The sequence below is a fragment of the Asterias amurensis genome, chromosome 21 (assembly GCF_032118995.1).
Source record: "Asterias amurensis chromosome 21, ASM3211899v1".
NCBI classification, from domain to species: Eukaryota; Metazoa; Echinodermata; class Asteroidea; order Forcipulatida; family Asteriidae; genus Asterias; species Asterias amurensis.
The window spans coordinates 5,606,479-5,632,598 of record NC_092668.1 but is presented as its reverse complement, the minus strand read 5'-3'; the positions used below and the strand labels follow the sequence as shown (position 1 = coordinate 5,632,598).

General features: G+C 39.4%; 1 protein-coding gene and 1 long non-coding RNA gene across 2 annotated transcripts in view; one reads left to right on the top strand and one right to left on the bottom strand.

The window, feature by feature from the left end:
* Nucleotides 1–22,603, bottom strand: part of LOC139953108 (low-density lipoprotein receptor-related protein 5-like) — a 61,261-nt gene extending 38,658 nt beyond the window's left edge. The window contains exon 1 of the mRNA XM_071952520.1: nt 21,897–22,603. Within this exon, the coding sequence (XP_071808621.1) occupies nt 21,897–21,963 (67 nt within the window). The 5' untranslated portion in view covers nt 21,964–22,603. The remainder of the gene's footprint in view (nt 1–21,896) is intronic.
* On the top strand, nt 1,087–3,755 carry LOC139953067 (uncharacterized). Its single transcript, XR_011787939.1, has 3 exons — nt 1,087–1,230; nt 2,399–2,525; nt 3,145–3,755. It is a non-coding gene; the product is annotated as an uncharacterized lncRNA (long non-coding RNA).
* Nucleotides 22,604–26,120: the final 3,517 nt, after the last annotated feature.

Here is a 26,120-nt window from a genome sequence, read left to right as displayed (position 1 = left end):
GCTATTTATGGGAGTCAAGTTTTTGACTCCCATAAATGGCCGACCGTGTTAGTTCGCACAGTAAAAGGAAAACCACGCAATTTCGAGGCAAACTTGTGTGGATCATTGTATTCTACTTTTAAAACATCTTTCCAACCATATGCATTTTATAAAAAAACGGTTACAAACGCTTTTTATAGACCAACTCGTCCGATCCAAGGCAACGTGTTCCTTTAAGGACGAGTTCCAATCCTTCACTGCAGCATGCAGACCTTAAGACTAATCCTAAGTTAGGACGAGTTCATCATAGTAAGGACGAGTTACTCGTCCTAGATAAGACGAGTCCTAACTTTGTGAAATCGCCCCTCGGACATCGACACTATTGGTAAATTGCTCAAAATAATTGTTAGCATATAAACTTATACTTGGTAACGAGCAATTGAGAGAGCTGTTGGTAGTAAAAAAATTGTGAGGAACGGCCTTCTCTGAAGTAAACGTAGTTTTCGAGAAAGAGGTTATTTCTCACTCAAATATTGAAAGACTTCAGCTGAAGCCTTTAATTATGCATCTGAAAACACACAAATTTGTGCAACAAGGGTTTTTTTTCTTGCAAGAGAACAGTGAAAGAAAAAAAGGGTGTTTTTTCTTTCACTCTTCTCTTGCAACTTCCATGACTAATTGGGCCCAACGTTGCACTGATTTGTTATTTTATGCACATTATGTCGGAACACACCAAGTGAGAATACTGTGCCCAATTTCATAGCGCTGCTTAACGGTAAGCAAATTTGCGTCCTTACTGTAGCAGCAAAAATGTACTTAAGCCTAAAGGCCGGTTTATAGTCGGTCGCGCGACGGTCGCGCGATGGAAATCTTGACGCGCGATCCTAAAAAACACAGTTTATAGTCATCGTCGAGACCTCAGCGATGCTCAGCGATGCGTCGCTGAAAGGCGCTGGCGACGTCGCTACAGAGTTCAACTAATTGAACTTTGACACGATCGCTGACCTCACTTTTCATCCGTGAACCAATAGAATCGTTGGATTACCGAGAAACGATGAATATGCAAATTTATTAAGAGGCCGCTTACAAATAAAACAAAATGGACGACCGTAACTTTGTTCACTGAGCGGTGTCCTAAAAAGTTAGTTTTTTCTTGTTTACGTTCGATTTTTGGAGCTGGTAAAAGTTACGAACATGTCGACAGGAAGGAAACTGCGTGGGCAATCATTACAGTAACATTGCAGTCAATGTGTGAGTATTTTAAACAGTAAAATTAACGAAAAAACGTCTACCGAGTGGGGCAGTTTTTTTATGTATGCGTAGCCGTATGCACAAAGAATACAGATCACACTAAAAACAAAATACCTTGATACAAACACACACATACCCCCACTACTACTATTAAAATGTATTGTAATACATTGTTTTTCATCGAACAAAACTGGGTTTTACTGTATGTCATACGACAGCTGCATGCTGCATGTTCTTGTTTTACCCTTCTCAGCTTAATTAAACTTTCTTGGGTCGAGTTGATTTGACTGATCTCACGACTCATCACTTGACATTACTTTAACTTAGCAACAGCAGTACAACTTAGTTTTTTGATAACAAACACGAGTAGCTTGTTTTTTAACATAGGAGAAACAGTCATGTAATCCAAATTTACAATTGAACACACAGACGGTCGGACGGTATTTTGAAACATTTATATATATATATATATGTGTGACCCTCTCAAATACTAAGAGTCGTAAAGGATAGAGAGGCTAACGGCAAGTTGTTATCTTTACAATCGGTGCACCATTTTATTTCCTGTAGAAGTGTAAGCAGACGAAGACAAATACATATGCTGCAAAATGTTATGTTACATAAAAAAAATTGTTCCGTTCCAACCCAAGTCAAAACAACTCTTGGTACTTTACTGCTTAGTAGTAGTAGTATTTTGGTAAACAGGTAAATATTTATTTAAAATGCTACATACATTTGATATACTGATTTTTTGGTCCATTGGTCTACTTAGGGTAGTACCCAGTTTGATTGTATGAAGTAATTTTACTAATTTAATTCCTGAGTGCAACTCCCCCGAATAACTTTCGTCTGACTCTTGAACTGTTTTCTTCTTGTTGCCCATACCAAGACTAGAGCCCTTTTTGGAGTGAAATTGCACATTATTATTATTTTTGTTTTCTCAGTTTAGTGAGGAACAACTAGTGTTTTTAAAAAGTTAAAAGGTCCCCAACAGTGGAACAAAAAACAGTGGGCTGTTTTTATAAATTTTATACTGAATATAACTTGGATCTCATGTTTACCGATTCTAGTTCGTTTGCAGATTATTAGGTATTATGGATACTTGTATTTTTCAAATTAATATAAAGCTAAATTTTACATGTTCAATTGTTAACTTTTGTATTTTGAACAGCATAAAGTGGCAAATGCTATGGGAGATTGATGTACACATCCCTTTGTGAAAAGGAGCAGGCCATCAGAGGTTCAGGGAAAACCAACAAGTATTGAGTTGCCAACTGATCAGCATCATATAGAAACAGGTATGATGGTTACATCCAGGGACAATGGCATTGCTTGATGTATTCTTGACACACAATTAGTAGAATATGCATAAAACAATTCCAAATCATACAATAATTGATTGTGTCGGTTTTCAGGGCTCGAAATCAACACTGGACCACAGGCCAAGTCCAGTGGTTATAGCGTTGGGCCAGTAAACTTACGACCGTACAAGTCCAGTGGTATTGTGTTTTTTAATTTGAATAGTAACACCTCATTGCATTTTAGTACACATATCTATTGAATGCCAATATATCTTCTTTTAGTGCTTGTTCCAACAGCAGTTTCAATGTAGTGTGTAGAAAGTGTGCTCCTCATATCGATCCCAGTCTTGTCAAATTCTCTGGTCCAGTAAAAGTCTTGTGATTTTTTCCCCCAAATCGAGCCCTGGTTGTATTAACCATGTAAACAAACTGTTGGAAAACTCTTCATGAAGATAGGGCTATGTACATAATGAATTTGTTTTTTTGCAAGTTTGCAGGTGAAGTTTGTATTTTGTTAAAGTCCCAATCTTAGGTCAAATTGAAAAAGAGTATTATGTTAACAATTGAAGGATTTTGTTACAATGTTTTTGTTTGTTTTTTTGTCTCCCTGTATTAGAACAGTGGGCATACTTTCTACACAAAACAAAACCTCCAGTTTGCCAGCCACACTTGCAGCATCTGTGATAAAAACAAATGGACACAAGAAGGACATCCTTTGACACAGACATCTGATACATCAATGATAATAATGTTGAAGAAAAGCTGCGATGAAATCCTTAACTTTAAAACTTTACTTTAACAATGATAGCCCATCAATTTAAATTTCCTTTGCATTGTATTTACTACAAACATTCTACAGCTACTCAAGTCATTCCTGATGATTTGTGCACTTGCTTTTCTATAAAAAAAAAACATTATTTAAAATATAATCGGTAAAAATTTATAAATTTGCCGCTGCATTAATTATGCAAAATTATAGCTTAATGTACGTTGTCCTCTTCTGTACATACTGATCACTCTCTTGCTCGCTATGTTTAATAAGTAAATTGTACATTTAATTTCATTATAAGTTGATTTGAAATAAATAAATGAACAAGTCAAAAAACAGTAGTCTGTTTCTTTTCTCTTGTTGAGTTCACAAAGTTCAAACTAGTTAAATTCTGGACACTTTATTGATTTGTGTGGCTTGTATCTTTTTCATACCAATATTGACACAAAGTGATTCGGAAGCAGTGGTATAGCTATGACTTTTCATGGGGAGGGCTAGGGGTTAGTAGTTTTAACATGTGGACAGGGGTTGCTTTGTTAGTCGGGAAGGAGTATGCTGTGCGGAGGGGGGTGCTTATGGCATTTTGTGGCTGCGTGTCCATTTCCCCCTTTTTTCAGAGGAGGGGGGTATTTTATTTGTTTGGGGTAGCCACCCCCCCCCCCCCTCCCTGCTGACTGCACCGCTGATTCGAAGTGTGGGAATTGTATTTGTAAAACCGAACGATTTAATGCCTGTCATATGTTTGATACACTTCAGAACAGCAATGGTTGAGAAAAACTAACGGAATTGTTGCTTTACAATATATAACGCTTCCCATCGATGTTCCCTTTCAGAGAAAAGAAACCCAAACATGTTTTTCAAATAATACTTTGCTGTTTCCAGAATATTAAGTAAACACTTAATTTCAAAATTCATTGATACAACTTCGAAAACAACTCTTTGTATGCTCGCAGACTTAATAATTTGATATCTGATCTGGTTAAGTGACATTATTGAGATTTTTTTCACAAACTTAACTTAATGATTTTTTTTAAAGGACGTGGCTGCAACGGGTTTTTTCAGTTTTTTTTAAATTTTATTAAATTGGTTGAATGTAAAAACATGGAAAACAAAGTGAAAATGATGTGTTTTTGTTTATCCCCGAGTGAGTCCAGTCTAAAGGAAAATTCATATCAAATAAACTAAAATTCTTCGTTTTTGGTTGTTCATAACGCTGATAACAATTTGAGAAAGATGGTTTTCTTTTTAACATAATTAATTGGGTATGTGTATACTGTACAAACTGCATCCCATCGCGCGATGACTATAAACTGTGCAAAAAATGCCAGCGTCCAGCGATCCTCAGCGTCCGACGATTTCCATTGCGCGACCGTCGCGCGACCGACTATAAACCGGCCTTTAGCGTATTTAACAGGTTAGCAGACAAATTGGGCGGCCATATCGCGTGTTTACCGTGGATTTGCATTGTGACGTCATTTATTTTCGTGCGGTAAGCCACGGAAGGTTAGCATGCCTTTTTGTGTGCTTACGGTTAACAGCGCTATGAAATAGAAATTGCACAAAGTCGGCCGCTATAAGCATCTGGGCCCAATTTCATAGAGCTGCTAAGCACAGAAATTTGCTTAGTATGACATTTCTTCCTTGAGAATAACAGGATTTACCAACAAAATTTCCACATGATTTTCAGGATAAGCAAACAACAGCTGATTAGTAACAAAAGCAATATGCAACAAACGCACATTATTGTTCGGTAATCCTGTTTTATCAAGGAAGAAATTTCATGCTAAGCAAATTTTTGTGCTTAGCAGCTCTATTAAATTGGGCCCTGCCAGGTCTTTGACAATAACCAAAGGTGTCCAGTGCCTTTAAGTATACAACCAATGCTTGTCAACACAACATTTCAAAGCCCCTACTGAACCACTTGTAGACAACTTCCGTTTTTTTTCTTCTTCCAGATTTTGTCAAGTTGAAATGTCGAGAAACACAAACACTTTACGCTGTGGAGTGTTGATGTTACAACGGCCAATGCAATAAGTGCACTTGAGTGTAGCGGGTAATGTTTGGTTACGATTCCATAAGTACAAAAGGCTTCATGTTGGCTTATCACCCTCCTCCAAAAATAGCTCTGGTTACAGAAAAATCCTTTGGGGACCACGTGTACAAATCAAGTACCCTTTTGTATTGAATCTTAAACTTTGCATGTTGGAGGATACGGTTTGATTTGGCAGCTTAGAGAGACTAACAGCTTTCAAAAGACCCAAACTCAAGTGATATGGTCCTCAACTTTCTGAAGAGAAGTTCAGCACCAAACATGAACACTGTCGATTCGGGAATAATGATTGAACAGTTACCTAACAACTGGTAAAACCTAGACTTGTGGACAAGTCGTTAATGTTGTCTGCCACGGTGAGATAGTCGAGTTGTGGCGTTGCTTTTGCGCGAAGTGCTGGTTGCCGACTTCTACTCCCGGCCCCCAAACCACACGTGTAGTCGCGAGAGCAGTAGTCTCGCGGGCCAGCAGTCTCGTGGGAATACCGCGGGAATCGCGGGGAGCTGCAACAGACATTTAACGACTTGTCCACAAGTCTAGGTAAAACCATACATATCGTTCAGAACACGAACAGTATCTGCCTTACATCTAGCATGTAGAGGCAATTACACACACGTTAACTCTTGACATATTCTCAATCAGTCATGGTTCCCACTCGGGTCAGATCAAGACAGCTAAGGTCACTGCGCATCGAAGCTTCGACATTGACAGATGGGCACTGGGTGACAATACCGTATTCGGGACCACCAAACTCTAGATGGATCATGACTAATAATAAACAGAAAATGTTTCTTCCACTCCATTCTTTAACCGGATTAAGTAGAAAATTGTGTGTGGGATGCGTGGGAACAGTTTTACAACAAATCAAGTAGTTGGGACAATTTGAATGATGTCACTCGCTTGTTTAAAGGGACACATTGCCTAGAAATCTCATAAAATGATGGAATTGATGGACCCAATGACTCAACATTGAAATAGAACGTCCGTTGGAATGAGCTTCTCGTGTGTGTTCTCGTGTATTCTCTCGTGAATACAGCTCCATGGTGTTTCATTTTACCCCTTTACAGCAACACCGATAATTAAAAAAAAAGGTAAGGTTTTCTCTTTAAGATTCCCAGGCATATAAAGTGAAATCGGGCCAGGAATCTTTTCACAGTATTGCAAGCGAAACCACATAGCTTTAGAGTGAGACGACAGACACGCGAAACCTCCGAGAACCAAGGTACGTCAAGCAGAAGGAGGAGGCCGGGGTAAAGTGACAAATCCACCCGTACAAAAATCGCTAACGTACTGCTGGAAAAACAAATGACACACACGAGTCCGGAGAGAAGGCAAAGATAGAACAGTTACACCACAAAATGAAATGTATACCATGTCACCCCATCGTCATGTAAATACTGTTTACATTTAATTAGAGTACGGTTTCCAGAGAAGGGAATTTAAGAAGTTTGGGAGGCGATGTTGCGTGGAGCGAATCTCACACGCAGAGAGCTGTAGTTTACAACAGCGCTGTTTTTTAATCAGTCATTTGGGGTTTTTTGTGAGGAGGCGCACCTGACGCTAGCATGGCTTCAATGGGGTCCCATGGCGAGAAAGATTATTGGGAAACAAATAATGAAGACTTGATTGCAAGTGAGGTTAGGGTGTGGAGATGGCAGTATTTGGGGTGTGGGGGGGGGGGGGGGGGGGTCCCATACCCCTTTCTCCAACAAGTGAACTACAAAGGGTTTTCTAGTCTCGGTTATGGTTTAACCATAACCATAACCTAAAAAAATGACAATTTGGGTTCCCATGGCGAGCCACATTATTGGGAAACAAATAATGAAGACGGCAATTCAGAAACTCATGAAGGTAAGGGTGTGGAGGGTAGTGATAAGGGGTGGGGAGGGAGGGGGGGGGGGGCATCTATACACCTCTTTCTGTTAGTATAGGGGTCATGTCACACGAGGCAATTCACAGGCAACCAGTTCCAGACAATCTCAGGCAAGAAAATTCATTCACATTTTGAATTGTCACATCTTGGGGATCGTAGCACATTGTTTGAGAAATGACTCATGTGCCACCAAAGTTGGTGCTGCACTGCTGTGACAGTTTGTTGCCTCCAAGTTGCTTGTAAAAGGTTGCCATTTTTAATGTTCTTGTCTTGGGGATGATCGTTTAGCACATTGTCTCAAAGATAACTCAATCAATAAAATTGCTAACAAAGTGGTCATGTATCATGCACTGCAGTTGGTTGCCTCGAAGCTGCCTGCAAAGGTTTGCCTCATTTGGCAAGGCCCCAAGTCTCTAAATGAATCACAAAGGATATTCTGGTATTGGTTTTACCATAGAGCAAGAGTTTAACCATAACGCCTGGACTAAAACAAAGACGATCTTTGTCCAAAACTCTCTTTATTATCCTGCTTACTAAAACCCCCAGTGGCCTTCCTAGAATGACCTCTTTTCCACCAAATTGAATAAGCTATTGTAAAACCACATGCTTAATAATTTAACCCTTACTCTAGTTCCAGAATCATGAACAAAAAAGGGGAAAAGAAAATCCGTTGAGGAATCAAATTTGATTTTCTTTAAGACTCGGTGTTTGTAGACGTCCTAAAGATGGTTCAATCCCATGGGGTAGTTTAACCGTGTTCTAGACATAAGGCCGAGTAAATTTTTGTTAAAGTTTGTCGTCCGGGCTTTTCCAAAAAGAGGAGGAAGAGGGCCTTTTAATTTTTCATTTCTTTCAAAGTTGGCCGCCAAGCATTTCACTTCAAACTGGCCAAACGAGTTCTTAAAAGATAAGTCTAATTTAAATTTAAAAAAACACAAAAAATGTTCTTAAAAAAAAAATATAAAAAAAAAGTAAAAAAAAGAAAGATGCGGCCTCAAAAAAGGATGAGGGAGAGGACGATCAACTGGTATTTTATTTTATTTGGCCTCAGAGCAAGGGTTCTATAGAGCAGGTGGTACAATCAGTAAATGTTGATGGATCACAATGCACTTTGGAGGTGGTGTGAAAAGATGGAACGAGAGACAAAGAAAGCTTCTCATGAGGTTTCTCACGAGAAGAAGGTCCCACGTGACTTGCTTCCTCAGGAGGAGTGCAAACCTCTTCATATCTTCTGCAAAACCGAAAGTGCAGTGTGAACACTAATTATACAGACTTGTCATTGTTTTGATTAGAGGCACTGAACTCGTTTTGGTAATAATGTCTAAGGCCAGTACTCTCATTTTGGGTATCTGACAATATGCATAAAATAACACGTCTGTGAAAATTTTGACTCGATTGGTTACTGACGTTCCAAGAGAATAATGAACGAAAAATTGTGCTTTCAGATGCTTTCACTCAAGTTTCAGTCAGGCCTGAAGTCCAATATGTTAGTGAAGTATTACTCGTTCCCAAAAAACTACTGTTACTTCAGTGCCGGTTTTTGTCACAAGTTTTATCCATTTCTTGTTACCTATGTAAGTTATTATGTTAACAATTACTTTGAGTACAGAGTCCAGTGCCTTAACGATATGCAATGCTTGCTACCCACATGTAAAACAGCGATGTCAAACCAGATGCCCGATGACCTCTCTAAATGTTCGATCGTCAGTGGACATCTTTTTGCCCAAGAGGTCAAATGTCAACTTGTCATCATCAGCCACTCAGCTGCCAACGAAAACGAAAACGGTCATGCGCAAAAACGTGTACACCATTACTGCGCTACGCCATGTTGTTTTGTTTACAAACATTTGAATTCAGGCAAAACACTGTCTTTTATTGTTCCCCATTTCACTGTGACGGGTTAATTGCAAGTGGCGAGAGCCATGGAGGGTTCATTGACCCTGCAGCGCCCTCAACCATGCACCACCGCCACTTGGCCGACCGATGACAAGTGAAGGTTGTTGTCCGACGGCTGTTCGCGGTCGGTAAACAAACATTGGTTCAGTGACGAAATTGGGCATAATTTGCGTCGCCCGCGGTTTTTTAACACGATAAAGATCGGACCGTCTGGGGCTAAAATCAACCCAAGTTTTTCTCAGAACATGTGCTCGTAATAAATACAACGCAAATGTAATAAAGTTAAACCGGTGCAAGTGCCCCAAGCAATCTAGAATCACGCTGAGATCTGAGCAGTAAAGACGTGTTGTCAAAATGGAGCATCAGCTTGAAATAACAAATAGGCATGTCAAAGGGGGTGGGACCGTGGACAGACCGGACATGGATGTGTAGTACGAACAGGTTTAATTAAAGCTTAAAAATTCACTTTCACTTTCGGGTCAAAATCACTTTTGGACTCTGCGAGTCAAAGTCAAGAGAATAGAACTCTCTCGAGGAACTTGACTTCTTTATCTTTTGAAACCTTTTGATCAAGAGCAAAAAATGTCGGTGTTTAATTATTCCATCAGTTAAACTAGCCGTTTAGAGTGCAGAAATGTTCACTGCAACAAATATCACACGTGGACACCGAAAAAGAATCACAATAAACAACTTACATTGGTTATTTCTAGATCCAACACAACTCAAACGAGACGGTGCTACCGCAACCGATAACATCGTGCAAAGTTTTAAACCCTACTAACATAGGTTTTAAAACAACAATTAATTATGCCAAACAAATATTGGTGTAATTCTAACACTATATAAACTTCGATTAGTAGCCATTTTATGTATAAACTGCCGCATTGACGAATACTGGGTGCCAGACTAGTCTGCCTGCCCAATGGAGTCCATCAACCACGTGACCGAAGAAAATTGGTCCCTCTATGTTGCAACTCTCTCAATAGCATTATTTAGATAATGGTGGATGGGCACAATGATATGGCAGTTTTAGAGTATTAGGTTTGGGTATTTTTGTCTGTATAGGCCTCACCCTCACCCAACACCCAAACCAAACAGTGCACTCCCAGAGTAGTGTTCGCCAAAATTCAAAAAGTCGGAGCAGTGAATAGCACAACCAATCACAAAGAAGAAACATTTTAACTGAAGACAGTTGAGGTATGGAAGAAGGTCGAAGCGACATCAATCAACAGTCTAACGCTCAACATTCTACTAAAAACCCAAACAAAACTCAAAGAACAAGGTGCTCTTCGTCAGCCGACAATTCCTCAAATTCGTGTCCGTGTTTAGCGCGGAAAACACTCACGTACAATCGTAAATAATGTCAAACTTGACGCCATTAACCCATTAGCATTCCAGGTCCATTTAGTACAAGTTCATTTCTGTAGTTTGACTACAAATTTCCCTCCAACGCTTCAAGGTACACGTCGTAAATTACAACCGAAATTATACACAGGAGCTCTTAAAAAACGTTGGCGCCAATGTGCGCAACTTCTTGTGTAGCCACAAGGGTCCGTTTTGACATACCGTACAGCGGTTTTGACGATAATTCGACAAATTGGTGATTTATAACTTGAGATATCAAGTTGTTTTAGTACAGATTTGTGGATGCTGATAATGTGATATTGTTCTAACACTTTAGACTGACCACGGAGGGACAAACATGTGGGACTGGGACACACGCCTCTCAGCTCCATGCTCTGAGCTCTGAGAGAGCATGGAGAAAAGAAGTGCTGATACCACGCTATGGGAAAGGAATTTGAAGCAATCACAAACCTTCTCTCAGAATAACTTAAGATAAGATGCCATTTTGTTTATTTATATTTATTTATGCAAGTTCGCCTCAAACAAGGCTGAAGCAACTCTTGGTAAGTAAGTGGATACAAGAAGAACATATCTAAGATGAAAATAACCACTGAAACTGAAGGTAGGAATAGATATTACTCTTAAAGACACCGGACAGCTTTGGTAATTGTCAAAGACCAGTCTTGAAATCAATTGGTCGTCGAAGTTAATGAATGTCACACGAAGTTGTGTGCTTTCAGATGCTTGATTTCGATACCTCAAAATCTAATTCTGAGGTCTCGAAATCCGTTTCTCACAATGTTTATCAAGAGCTCTCCGTTGCTCGTTACCGAGTAAGTGTTTATGCTAACTATGCTGCGTAAATACCAAAGCCTAGAGTCCAGTGCCTTTAAGGTGAATGCGTTGCGTGGATAATTGAATAATAAAAACCAGGTTTATACTGCTCCTTTAATGTTCCAAAATGGACACAAAGGATGTTTCTTTTATCTTCGAATGTAACGGTTTGGCACAAACAGTAAACACAGTCTGCCTTGGATCAGTTGAAGCGAACAATCCAAAACATGTGTTAAAGTTATTAGGGGTTAACCATAGTGCGATGCAGGGGTCTTTTTCCAAGGTGACTGGAAAGAGGGGACCTTCAACCAAATGACAACTTCGATTTTCCAGGCACGCTTATAAAACCCAACTTTAAAGGCAGTGGACACTATTGGTAATTGTCAAAGACTAGCCTTCACAGTTGGTGTATCTCAACATATGCACTAAATAATTAACCTGTGAAAATTTGAGCTCAATCGGTCATCAAAGTTGCGAGATAATAATGAAAGAAGAAAACACCATTGTCACACGAAGTTGTGTGCGTTTAGATGGTTGATTTCGAGACCTCAAGTTCTAAATCTGAGGTCTCGAAATAAAATTCGTGGAGAATTACTTCTTCCTCGAAAACTATGGCACTTCAGAGGGAGCCGTTTCTCACAACGTTTTATACCACCAACCTCTCCCCGTTACTCATCACCAAGAAAGGTTTTATGCTAATAATTATTTTGAGTAATTACCAATTGTGTCCACTGCCTTTAAGTAAAAAAAGAACAACCCATGGCTCTATCCTATCCCTGTAATTATTCTATCTGTGCGGATAAACAGATCATTTTTGTAAAATATAATAAAGAGCAACCTGTTGCACTCAGACCAGATTTATAGATGGATGTAGCATGTATCACAAACAGACAAAGGTTGAAGGAACACGTTGTCTTGGATCGGTCGAGTTGGTCTTTGAAAAGCGTTTGCAACCGTTATAAAATGCATATGGTTAACAAGATGTTTTGAAAGTAGAATACAATGATCCACACACACATTTGCCTCGAAACTGCGTGGTTTTCCTTTTACTTTTCGAACTAACACGGTCGGCCATTAATATGAGTCAAAAATTTGACTCCCATAAATGGCCAACCGCGTTGTCGACGAGGTATTAAAGGAAAGCCATGCAATTTCGAGTAATACTTGTGTGGATCATCATATTCTACTTTTAAAATATCAAGCGGTTACAAATGCTTTTCAAAGACCAACTCGACAAATAAAAAAACAACCCGGTGCATGAGAGCATTGATGGGCTCGCTCTATGATAGGAGGGGAAGTTGTGGGACTTGTGGCATAACCGAACAAAGATTTTAATTGGTTAAACTATTTTGTCAGCTAAACGAATCATGCATAACACCCTTTAACACCATTACCTAAAACTCAAAATTTCTAGAGTGCACATCTACGAATTTTTTTATTAATTCTTTACGGTAAATTAAAATGAGAATTGTACTGTAAGCACAATTGAGTGATGGTTGTGCCTCGCTTTGCAGTTTCGTTTCCAAATCCATAATCCCCATTCTGTTTGGCCCAAGACAGTTTCTCAGAGCAAGTCCAAGATTGAAATGTTTCTCATGCTCTGGGGGTCGTCATCAACCAAGGTGATTTGTCAACTCATAGTTGGTGCGCTACTACCAAAACATAATCTATGCAAGAACCAAGCACATGGGCACCAGCTAAACCTCCTTTGTCTCAAACCGACCCCGTCACCTCTCAGACTTAATGTGCAAAGAGAAGAGCCAGAAAGGGTGTACATCAGACAACACTAGCTCCTCTGTCTTCGCGACCTAATCACGAAGCTTGTGGGGAGACTTTCTTCTGAAGGTGGCCCATAAATGGGGCTAAATAAGGGCTTGAACTGCGGGTCTAAACCCCTCGCTCGTAAAGTACTTCTTGCCTCTAGCCACATGACCAGGTACTCTGTAACTTCAGAGAACTCCCGTTATAGTAATGTAGTTTTATGAAAGTTCATGCGGAGTTGTACGTATGGTGCATCGATTATCAAGGCCCACTTCTTTTTGTTTCAATTTGTAAGCAGATGGGAGAGGGTTGTTGGAGGGCAGGGCCTTTGTTTCTCCCATTATGCTATCGGGGTGCACCACACTAAACTAACTCCCATTAACCAATGCTAAATGCTAAAATATTAAAAGAAATACCCAAATATAAAGTCTCTTATCCTCTTGAAAACCAATCAGATATATTTTCAGAAGACTAAACTAATGTTTTTGGTAGGTCAGCCGTTTGGAATTTTTGCAGTATTACCCTAAAAAAAAAACACCCCCGAAACCCCCCTTTTTTTAAAACCGACTCGCTGCTAGTTTCCATGGAGGCCTTCCTCCAATTCCCAAGCCAAATAGTTACCAACTCTACAAAGCCTAAATTTATCAAATCTCCTCAAAAGATGTGGGGCAGGCTCTTAAAGGATTTGGGTTCTTTTTCAAAATGTCCATAGATTTACATTAAACTTACAGGTTTGATGATAATGATAGTGGAAAGCTTTCCTTTAAATATTACTTACTGAGGTGCTGCAGTTTTTGGAGAAATGAGTAAAAAAAATCATGAAAATACGTTTGTAAATGATTAAAATAATTTTCGTCTCATGAGACGAAATTTACTTTCATGACATTGCTTTACTCATTTCCCCAAAACTACAGCACCTCAGCACGTAATATTTCCAGGGAGGCTTTCTACTATCATTATCTTCAAACTGTGTAAGTTTAGTGTAAATCTGTGGACATTGTGTTTTTTTCCTACAAAAGTTACATAGACTCTTTAAGTAATGTTGTTATTACTCACCAAATACGTTCTTATTCGAAAGATGTTGAGGGCCTATAGTTTCGTAATTCGATAATCAGCTTGGCGCATGAATTTTGGCCTACTTGATTATTTATGGTTTATTTATGGTTTATTTAAAAACATTCAAAAATTCACAGTCCAACGGCCAAATTGTATTCTAAATTTTACAATTTAAAAAAAAACATTCAAATCACACTCAATAAAAGATAATCAAACGTTCTTTACAGAGAGAACATTTGCCCAATTTTATTTAGCCTGGTGCATCAATGGGAGTGGGGTCCTTGCAATATCTAATGGTCGGTGAAAGTGTCATGTCGGGGGAAATTACTTTGTGACTTGGTGCACTGAACTACACAAATGAAAAAGGTGGGTGGATGGGGATTTTTTTGCCGAGGTGAATAGAGTATATAGGATTATATTTAGAGCTGTTTGTACGTATGGTTCTGCGGTTAGTTTCAATGTGTAACGAACTTCCCGGCCATTGTTACTCATTCAATTCCCACTAAAAATGGGAACCTTGTTTCCACACCAACTTCCTTTTCCTACTCCCAAGTCAAGCTTATCCCACAATTGACACAAATTCAAAAGAACTTTATTTCACAATTCACTCTCTTGACTATAAACTCACTATACAATGAAAGTATATAAATCAAACCTTCTATTGGGGATAATAGTTTTTTTGTATACTCACGGAAACCATTGACAGGTAAGGTTGTAAAAGAACTCATTAACGTTTTTGTAAAGAACTTTTGAAAAGAGCATTGTCATTCTTATAAGTGAGGGGACTGTGATTTCGAAATATTGCGGTGCAGGGTGGTATAGGAGCGTAAAGATGCATCGAGGCGGGAAAGGGTCGTGCAGAGGTCCGGGCATAGAAGGGAGTAGAGAGTCATTACGTCTGTACTCGAAGTACAAAATCTTGGAAACTATAGTGGTCCATATAATATATAACATTATATGTCTTAACATAAAGGCAGTGGACACTATTGGTTATTTCTCAAAACAACTATTAGCATAATAATCTTGGTAACGAGTAATGGGGAGAGGTTGATAGTATAAAACATTGTGACAAACGGCTCCCTATGAAGTGACGTAGTTTTCGAGAAAGAAGTTATTTTCCACAAATTTGATTTCGAGACCTCAAGTTTAGGTTTGAGGTCTCGAAATCAAGCATATTAAATCACACAACTTCGTGTGATCAGGTTTTTTCTTACTATCTCGCAACTTCGATGACCAATTGAGCTCAAATTATAGTGTCCACTGTCTTTAAATCAAGTAATCTGAACACACCATTCAGCTTCAGCATTTCTTGAAAAATGAAAAGTGCCAAAAATACAGACACTTCGGGAATGAGAAAAAGGACGAATTCGCTCTTGTTTTATCGCTGCGTTTCTTCATGTCTTTGCAAATAGTCGCATTTATTATAAAGAACTAGCGTAAAAGTTTTATCCGGGTCAAAGACTACCGTTTTAACTTAGCATTAAAGGAACACGTTGCCTTGGATCGGTCGAGTTGGTCTTTGAAAAGCGTTTGTAACCGTTTTTTATAAAATGCATATGGGTAGAAAGATGTTGTAAACGTAGAATACAATGATCCACACAAACATGCCTCGAAATTGCACGGTTTTCCTTTTACCTCGTCGACTAACACGGTCGGCCATTTATGGGAGTCAAATTTTTGACTCTTGACTCCCATTTATGGGAGTCAAATTTTTGACTCCCATAAATGGCCGACCGTATTAGTCCGCACAGTAAAAGGAAAACCACGCAATTTCGAGGCAAACTTGTGTGGATCATTGTATTCTACTTTTAAAACATCTTTCCAACCATATGCATTTTATAAAAAAAAGGTTACAAACGATTTTTATAGACCAACTCGTCCGATCCAAGGCAACGTGTTCCTTTAAATTATCTATACAGACCCATAGTGCCCTGAAGTATGGAGTAGGTATCTACCTCTATGATATAAATTAATATAGACGTTAACTTTGCATCGGAATATTACAGACTAATAGCAATAACAGAGTTCAACTGTATTTGATAAAGTCTGTATTAAATTTGTTTAAACTGTTAAAGTTTGCGATTTGAAACCTTTTCCTCGTCATCGTTAATTATTAAATGACTTCATTATGTCCGTGTTGTGTGGTGACGAAGTCGCAATCAGTCGAAAACCAACAGTGCACAAATGCACATGGGAATGATAATGCAGAACAATGCGTCCAAGTATTTTGTAAACAAAAGAACAACAGAAAACATCCTGCTTCTTTAAAGGGACACCTTGCCTTGGATCGGGCGGGTTGGTGGTCTGTGAAAAGCGTTTGAAGCCGTTTGTTATGAAATGAATAGGCCTATGGTTAGAAAGATGTTTTAAATGTAGAATATAATTCACACAAATATGCCTTGAAACTGCGTTGTTTTCCTCTGATTTTGCGAACTAACACGGTCGGCCATTTCAAAAATTTGACTCACAAAATGGTGTGCCGTGTTAGTTCACGATGTATCAAGGAAAACCCTGCAATTTGGAGGCATTTTCGGGTGGATCATCAAATTCTACTTTTAATACATCTTTCTTACCATCAATGCATTTATAACAAACAGTTTTCAAACGCTTTTCATAGATTAACCCGCCCGATCCAAGGCAACGTTCCCTTAAATGTCGTTTCTGTTTTTTCCTTGTCAGCACCGGGGAAAAAAACAGTTCAATGGCCAGCAATTAGTACAAGGGCATTAATTTATGATTTTAATGTTTCTTCCATTGAACATGGAAGTCTGATTTTACTGTAGAGTGGAAGTCTGATTTTACTGTAGAGTTACTATATGCCATGTAAATTGTTTGAGGTGGAATAAGGGGTGTTTTGTGGGTAGCTAATCTACCGTTCAGATTGCGGTAAACTGAGAGGACAGGGTAGCTTTGTCCTCTGCCCCCAGGTTGCCGCTCTTACGAGTTTCTTTGCGGTGCTTCGGGCAACCACGGTAACCATGCAATGCTTCGTTCTTGTTGACTGCCGATGTAGCTATATAGTACATGTACACTGGATCACCCGCCATGGATTAAACTAAGGCCTTGGTTCTACCACTTCTCGGTTGATTTTTTTACTTATCAACGGGGACCACTTTTGCAGGATCAGGGTTCTCCCTGGTCTTACTCAGTGATTGGTCAGCGGGTTAAGTAAGTTTCGCTGTTCCGCCAGACGTTATTTTACGTCCACAACCACATTGCTATTTGACGGTTTTCTTTATGCAAGTCATTTTGTATGGCAACTCAGTTTGAAATAAGTGCATGCTTTCAATGGTTCACACTTACTGTTTGAAGCAATGAACTACAACAACGTAGCCAACCGGACCACATGAATTTGACATAATTTTTATCTGGTCCTCAGAACTGATAAAGTAAAGTACTTTCTTCTGTGTAACGTCACTTTGAAACCAGTGAACGAGCCAGAAGGACCACAAATGCACTGGACACAAAATGTGCGTAAAATAACAAATCTGTGAAAATTTGGACTTAATTGGTCATCGAAGTTGAAAGAGAACAATGCAAGTGGAAATTACATCTTTCTTAAAAACTACGCTTCTTCCGAGGGAGTCGTTTATAACAATAATTTATACTATCAACAGCTCTCCATTGCTCGTTTCCCAAGTAGATGTGTATGTTTAGCCCAATGCCTAATGTTTTGAGTAAGCGTGTCAAGTACCTTTAAAGGAGAACATTGATTTGATGATGCTTTCCGCTGAACTTGCCAACTATTAACTTACTACCATAATAACAACGTTATGATATAACAAAGCTTTTGGACACAACATTATTACACAACTACTTGGGGATTCTTTCCATGGGCAGTTCCTTTAATTTTAACAAGAGGTGACATTCTTAGTCAAATCTTAATTTGACGGAAGTTGTGGTTAGTTATTAAGCCTTCTGCTCCGGAATACGAAGCACAACAGATTATTTGGTCAACATCAGAAAACGATTATAAATGGCTGTGAATAATGAAGAACAATTCTATGTAAAGGAATGATTGTGTCTGAGTATTATGAGAGATTTGCTTGTTATATCAATACGCGGTTTTCATCTCATTGCGGTTTGAGGAACACGCCCTCCACGACGGTTGAATCAACAAACAGCTCACTGTATTCCCTTCTTTGATCGTTGATCACAATAATACAATATTTCCATTCAGCAACTACTGAATAGAAATATTCTGTTTATTATGATCATTGTCACGTTGATGCGTATAAAGGATGCTTATTCATTCATAACAAAACCCCCACATGTGACATAAAAAATATGCCTTTGACAAAATCTGAGCCAATGATTCGACAAAGTTATTTTTCGTCCAAATAATAAGACAGAAGAGTAAACGAGAATATAAGAGAAAAGTAAAACAGAAATCTTAACAATTAAATGAAATGTAAAATGTTCCTGACAATTACAAAGAAATCAAAATATAGTGTCTGTTATGATCATTGTCACGTTGATGTATATATAGCATAATGCTTATATCCATAAAAAACCATAATATTAGTATTATGCCTTTGAAAAAAAATCTGAGTAAATGATTCAAAAACGTTATTTTCCGTGCAATATAAGACAGAAAGAGAAATGAAACGAAAATGCAGTTGCAAAGAAGTGGTTTTGGTTCGAAGTGGCTTTGGTTCGAAGTGATTTGGGTACGAAATGACTTTGATACGAAGTGACTTGAGTACGAAGTGACTTGGGTACGAAGTGACTTGGGTACAAAGTGACTTGGGTACGAAGTGACCTGGGCACGAAGTGACCTGGGCACGAAGTGACCTGGGTACGAAGTGACCTGGGCGCGAAGTGACCTGGGCACGAAGTGACCTGGGCACGAAGTGACCTGGGCACGAAGTGACCTGGGCACGAAGTGACCTGGGTACGAAGTGACCTTGGCACGAAGTGACCTGGGTACGAAGTGACCTGGGTACGAAGTGACCTGGGCACGAAGTGACCTGGGTACGAAGTGACTTGGGTACGAAGTAACTTGAGTACGAAGTGACTTGGGTACGAAGTGACTTGGTACGAAGTGACCTGGGCACGAAGTGACCTGGGTACGAAGTGACCTGGGTACGAAGTGACCTGGGTACGAAGTGACCTGGGTACGAAATGACCTGGGCACGAAGTGACCTGGGTACGAAGTGACCTGGGTACGAAGTGACTTGGGTACGAAATGACTTGGGTACGAAGTGACTTGGGTACGAAGTGACCTGGGCACGAAGTGACTTGGGTACGAAGTGACTTGGGTACGAAGTGACCTGGGCACGAAGTGACCTGGGTACGAAGTGACCTGGGTACGAAGTGACCTGGGTACGAAGTGACCTGGGTACGAAGTGACTTGGCCACGAAGTGACTTTGGTTCGAAGTGACTTAGGTACGAAGTCACTTCCTTGGTTAGAAGTGACTTGAAGTGACCGACATTCGTTTAAACATGATTTAAAGGTTTAAAATATGTTTTGGTAGATCGATTGGAAAAAAAACCAGATAATTAGATCATCAATGCTCCGTGAAAACGTAAACAAACGGGGAGCTTGTTTACCCATAGCCTTTTATCCTAAAACCCATCAACCCAATGGGGCCACCCCATGAAACAAGGCGCGGTCATCCAGAAGAGAGTTTCTCAAGGTCCAGAGCGTAAACTTTGTTTATAGAATCAATTAGTGGTTTACCTACAAACATTTCTCTGAAATGGCGGATGAAAAAAACAAAAAAACAAAAACAGGCCTGCGGTTTTATGTCCACCCGGCAAGGTAGTGCTTTTTGAGCATGCCTGCCAAGTGAAGAGTAAACACATGCATCTTCAGAATTACGATCGATTTGCACTCTGTGGAAAACCGTTTTAAAGTCACTGGACACCTTTGGTTAGTGACGAAGACCAGTATTTTTACTTGGTGTATCCCAAGAAATTGTATGTGGTCGAAATTGCTAGAGAATAATGGAAGACAAAACACCCATTTTCACAGTCATAAGTGTGTTTTCAGATTCCTAAAAAAAGCTCCAGGCCTGAAGTCTTAAGATTTGAGTGAGAAAATACCTCTTTCTCAAAAACGACATTACTTAAAGGAACACGTTGCCTTGGATCGGTCGAGTTGGTCTGTGAAAAGCGTTCTGTAACCGTTTGTTATAAAATCGGTATGGTTAGAAAGATGTTGTACAAGTAGAATACAATGATCTACACAAATATGCCTCGAAATTGCGTGGTTTTCGTTTTACCTCGTCCAATAACACGGTCGGCCATTTATGGGAGTCAACAATTTGACTCCCATAAATGGCCGACCGTGTTAGTTCGCGACGTAAAATGAAAACCGTCCAATTTTGAGTGATACATGTGTGCATCATTATATTCTACTTTTAAAACATCTTTCTAACCATATACATTTCATAACAAACGGTTTCAAACGCTTTTCATAGACCAACTCGTCCGATCCAAGGCAACGTGTTCCTTTAAGAAGGAGCCGTTTGTCACAATGTTTAATACTATCAACAGTTGCTCGTTACCAAGTTATTTTTTATGCTAACTTATTATTTTGAGTAATTACCAATAGTGTCCAGTGCCTCATGGATGTTAAAACACACAGTGTTAGTGTAGGCCTACTTTTTTGACCCAATTGGACGACGAAACAGACAAACAGGAAAGACGGGTTGTAGTGGTTTGATTATCAAGGGTAGAGATTAATATTTTGTCAGACGGTCTGATGTGGAGGAGTTTATCGTCACCGGACAACCACAAGAAAGAAAAAAAAAGGGCGGGAAGAGACCGGACGGTTTCTACCCAGACACAATCAGAGTCACATTGTCTAGTGATTTCGGTTATTTCGAAATTCAGACGAGAGGTACATTAACAGGTGCCCTTGAAATGGGCCCTTTTGATGACGAATTGCAGAACAATAAAATAAGCCGTTAAAATTGCAAGGTCGAGGGTTCTCTCTCTTTTCATACACTTTCAGTTTGCAAATAATAATAAAATCCTCCAAAATCCCTGGTGGTCAGTTCCTGCCACACTGATATTTTATTTACTTAAACATTCCTCCATGCTTAAATTCGTTGACGTCCAGCCTAGCCAGCAGCAAAACATCTTTGAGAAAAACGGTTGTAACAAAACTGTCCTTTTCACATTTTTTTTTTTGCAATGATCAACACTAAATTGAACCAACAAAGGATTTTATTGTGACTGTCAGTGGACAATTTGACTGAATTAGCAGGTTTCTTGTTTTAGCCCCACCCCTTTCTCTATTCTCTAAACCACGCCCCTCCCACCCCAAATCGCCTGTCAAGTCACAGGTACAAAAGATTAGCACCAGCGAGCACATGGTGCCGTTTTTGTTATTTCACACCCTCCGATCACCGGACCGAAAAGCTTGACCGTAGTCTTGGGTAATCTCTCCTACCGTTGAATGCACGACTTGGACGGTTAAACCCCCAAAGGCATTCGGTGGGTACAGCTGTTATGTCTTGACAGAACGGACGTGTTTGATATTCTTGACTAGTGGGGGGCTCAAAATGGGGGTATGGATTTTTATATGGAAGTCATCACACTAAAATAAAGTTCATCCTAAAACATTGTTTTGAAGTAGGCTAGGATCTTTCCTGTTCGTTCAGACTAGATATCACACATCACACGTTGAAGTTATTTCCTGGCACACGTGACACATGTCATGCAGACACAAACAATGACAACTAAAACTCGTTGAAAACAACTTCAAAATCAGCTTTCAAAAATCAGTGTTTATGTAAAAAAAAACACCAAGAAGACAGAAGTATTGTACTTACCACAAAGAAGAAGCAAACATGTCGACCGTAACCTCTTGCTGTGTACAGAAGTTAATAATGTTGCCATCTTGGAAATTTAACCAGCGGCTATAAAAGAAGTCCAGCTCCAAAAATGGAAAAGCAATTAAAAGTCAATTTGTCTTGGGAAATCAGATCGATGGGGAGCAGCAACGGGTTAGTTGATAAGACTGGACGGTGCAGCTGGACCCAGCTGTCGCGCTAACTGATTACAGTTTACCACCAGAGCATTAAACCAAGAAAATCTCTCCAAAAGATTGCTAAATAAACTTTCCTCAAATCTCGTCCAAAAATGTAACCTTTGAATAAGGGGACCCGGGTGTTATGTCAGAGGAATTGATAAAAGCCAACTGCTGATGTTGCTCCAGACGAATTAAGGTCTTCCACCACCAAGAAACAGTTACTTCATTCAAGCTGGACATCCATGCACATTCTTGATGATTTATACTTCGGTATGCGGTCCTTGTCGGGTATTCACAATAAATATTTGTTCAACAACTCCTGGCTCTTGACTGAAATGAACAAACAGACAACTCTGCTCATTACAGAACACCTTTCCAATGTCAATGATGTACAAAGAGACAAACAAAGTCAGCCACGAGGTTATGTTGAAAGGTCCTCCAATAAAGTAGCTTAGCACTACCGGTGTCGCAACCTCTTTGCCCGGTATCGGATCTCAACTGTGAACACCCCAGACTTCACCACCACTACATCATCAATGTATGTTTCCCTATTTGCCAGTCAGCTGGAAGCGATTCAACGTTCAGGATAGTTCAGAGCCCTGTCTGTCATGCCCGTTAATAGGCCTGTGTGGGTGGAGTCTTTACAAGCCGGCCGTTACTAGCGATGTTTATACCACGTGGCCGGACCGCAACACAGGCATTGATGACAACCTGTCAATGCTTCGTTTGCGAGCTATTATTTTAAAGGCACTGGGAACTTACGGTTATTGTCAACGACCAGTATTCTCACTTAGGTGCAACTCAACATAAGCATAAAATAACAAGCCTGTGAAAATTTGAACTCAATTGGTCATCGAAGTTGCAAAAAACAATGAAAGAAAAACAAAAACAAAAACAATGGTCGCACAATTATTTGTGAATTGTGTTTCATATGCCTAAAATTAAAGGCTTCAGGCCTGATATTATTTAGTGAAAATAATTACCCTTTTCTCAAAAGGTCCCTTTACTTCAAGGAGCCGTTTCTCACAATGTGTTACTACCAACAGCTTTTCATTGCTTAAAGACCATGGACACTATTGGTAATTGTCAAAGACCAGTCTTCCCTTGGTGTATCTCGACATAATGCATAAAATAACAAACCTGTGAAAATTTGAGCTCAATCGATCGTCGAAGTTGCGAGATAATAATGAAAGAAAAATACACCCTTGTAACACAAAGTTGTGTGCTTTCAATTCGTGGAAAAATACTTCTTTCTCGAAAACTACGTTAGTTCAGAGGGAGCCGTTTCTCACAATGTTTTATACTACCAAAAGCTCCCCATTACTTGTTACCAAATAAGGTTTTATGCTAATAATTATTTCGAGTAATTACCAAAAGTGTCCACTGCTTTTAACAATTGTTTTGAGTAGGCCTAATTACCATGAGTGTCCAGTGCCTTTAAAGTGAATTTGAATTATTGTAAAAGTCATGACTATCCGTGTCCTCACGTCCAAGTCACGTGCGAATGACAAACCGCTCCTTTAGAATCAAAATAATTTCAAAGTTGTTTCAGGCAAATCATGTAAATTCAAGCTGGGAGTGGAACTGATGACAACTGGAAATTCACCGTGAGGATGTACAAATTGGGGGAAAGGGAACGGTTTTGAAAATGTTTACTTAACTATTGTGCATCGCTTTAAAAACTTTCTGTGGTTCGAGTGCCCGATTGCGAACACATCCATAGGGAAATACTTATGGTGAATAGATTATCTAAGTGGCCAATTGCGAATGTTAATGGTGAATAGATGTTGCGTGCCAAATGCGAATGTCATTTGATGGACAAGTTAGTAAGGAAGAAACTATAAACAAATTCGACAAGCGACCGTTTAAGATCAATGGTCCAGCCAAACGCATTGCTTTAAATCTGTGTTTATTTCAACAGCCAAACGCATTGCTTTAAATCTGTGTTTATTTCAACAGCCAAACGCATTGCTTTAAATCTGTGTTTATTTCAACTAATTCAAATGACAAACAAAGTTGAGGCCATCGTACTATAAAGAACCGGCAGAAAGTTTGTTTTTTGAAATTGTGGCAGGTATGTTCGCGCTGCATGGACAATATTGGTTTATTAAAAACATTTCAAAAGTCACGGCCAGATACCGAATTGAATTTGAATTACATTATTAGACTATTAGACAGGTGGAAATGCGAAAAGAAAAGGATCAGTCTTTTCACTTGATGAATCCCAACATATGCATAAACCAACAAATCTGTGAAAAATTTGACTCAATCTTGGGCCTCGAAGTTGCAAGAGGAAAAAGGGCGTTCTTGCTCTATGGTTGGACCATAGTGCCCTATGGGTTCCTATAGGAACTGGTTGGACTTTATTATATGCCTATAAAAAAACACTTTAGAGCAGATGGAGCCGTTTTCTCCCATGGTTTCGTACTATCAACATCTCTCCATTGCTCGCTACTAAGTACGTTTTGAGTTAATTAACGATAGTGTCCAGTGCCCTCAATAATGATGAAATTCAAATTTGCTGAGCGACGTAATACATGCTCGTTGTAAACTGTTAAAAACAGCACTGTCAGAAATTGGGTCATTTAAGTACACTGTAAAAACAGAAGCTGAAGGGAAAACCAGAGGTGTAAGTTTTTGGGGGTTTGGCCACGGATGACCTCTGTGGGACCGTGGCAGGACGTTTTCACGCCACAGTTGGCAGCCATCGTTACCGGGGCATCGAAGCTCATCACCCGGCGAGCTGACAGTGATCGACGCCCGGTGATTTATTGCTTTTTCGTAGGGATCCAACGCCTATGTGGAACTTAATGAACAATACTTTTAAAAATTAGAAATTCACAGTATAGCCTACAACAGCTTTAGATCTTTAACGAAAAAAAACCCCCATGTATAACGTCCACCGTTTCCTTTTTAGAGGCCGTCTGCTTCCAAACTTAAAAAAGATTATTATTTTGAATGACCTGGGGGTTGTTAACTTCCATTTTGATGTACTTTGGATGTCATTGAGTCCTAAAACATTGGTCATATTTAATGACAAGTGGGGAAATTTCTCAAGGTTGATTATCGGAAATTAAAATGGTGTAGGGTATTTTGACTCGGAGTGGGAATAACTTGACGGGCCCAGGAACTGCCCATATTATTAAATCGAGATTAAAGTTCAAGAGTCAATGGATGACCCCCCCCCGTAGTAACAAGCTGTGGGACTTCTAAGTACTATTATTCGTGTATTGTAGAATATTTAGCATTTTGCACTGTATGCTCTACAGGAGTTTTAGAAATATTTTGTTGAATTAAAAGAAAATTAAGATGACCGCCGTGATAAAACAACCACCAACCTCCGGCGGCATAGTAGAGGTGATGCAGACACTTTACTTTCAGTGTGTTCAGACGCTCAACATTTTCTGTTGTACATGACGGTGTGCTGTGACATTCCGACCTTATTTCCTTCCTCCATGCCCAACATTTTGCTTAAAGGCACTGGACACCTTTGGTAATTGTCAAATACCAGTCTTCTCAATTGGTGTATCCATGGAGGAAGATGTATCTCAACATGCACTAAATAACAAACCTGTAAAAATTTGAACTCAATTAGTCGTCAATTAATAATGGGGGATAAAACACCCTTTTCACACGAAGTTGTGTGCTTTCAGATTCTTGATCAATTCAGATAATTATTTTACCGAGAAATTACCTCTTTCTTAAAAACCACGTTACTTCAAAGGGAGCCGTTTCTCACAATGTTTTATACTATCAACAGCTCTCCATTGCTCGCAACGAAGTAAGTTTTTATGCTAACAATTATGTTGAGTAATTACCAATAGTGCTCAATGCCTTTAATCTCGGAAGTCTAAAAATAAAAACACCAAAACAGTTTCCTTTTGATTGGTGAGCAGTAAGTCTGGACAAACATAAAATCGTTGCATATTCACATGGCTTAGTCTATGCCCATACCGCCAAAACTTTAGGAAATTTAAGGAGGGCCACAAGGGCTCTGTCAGTATCACCAGAGTGATTTGTATTG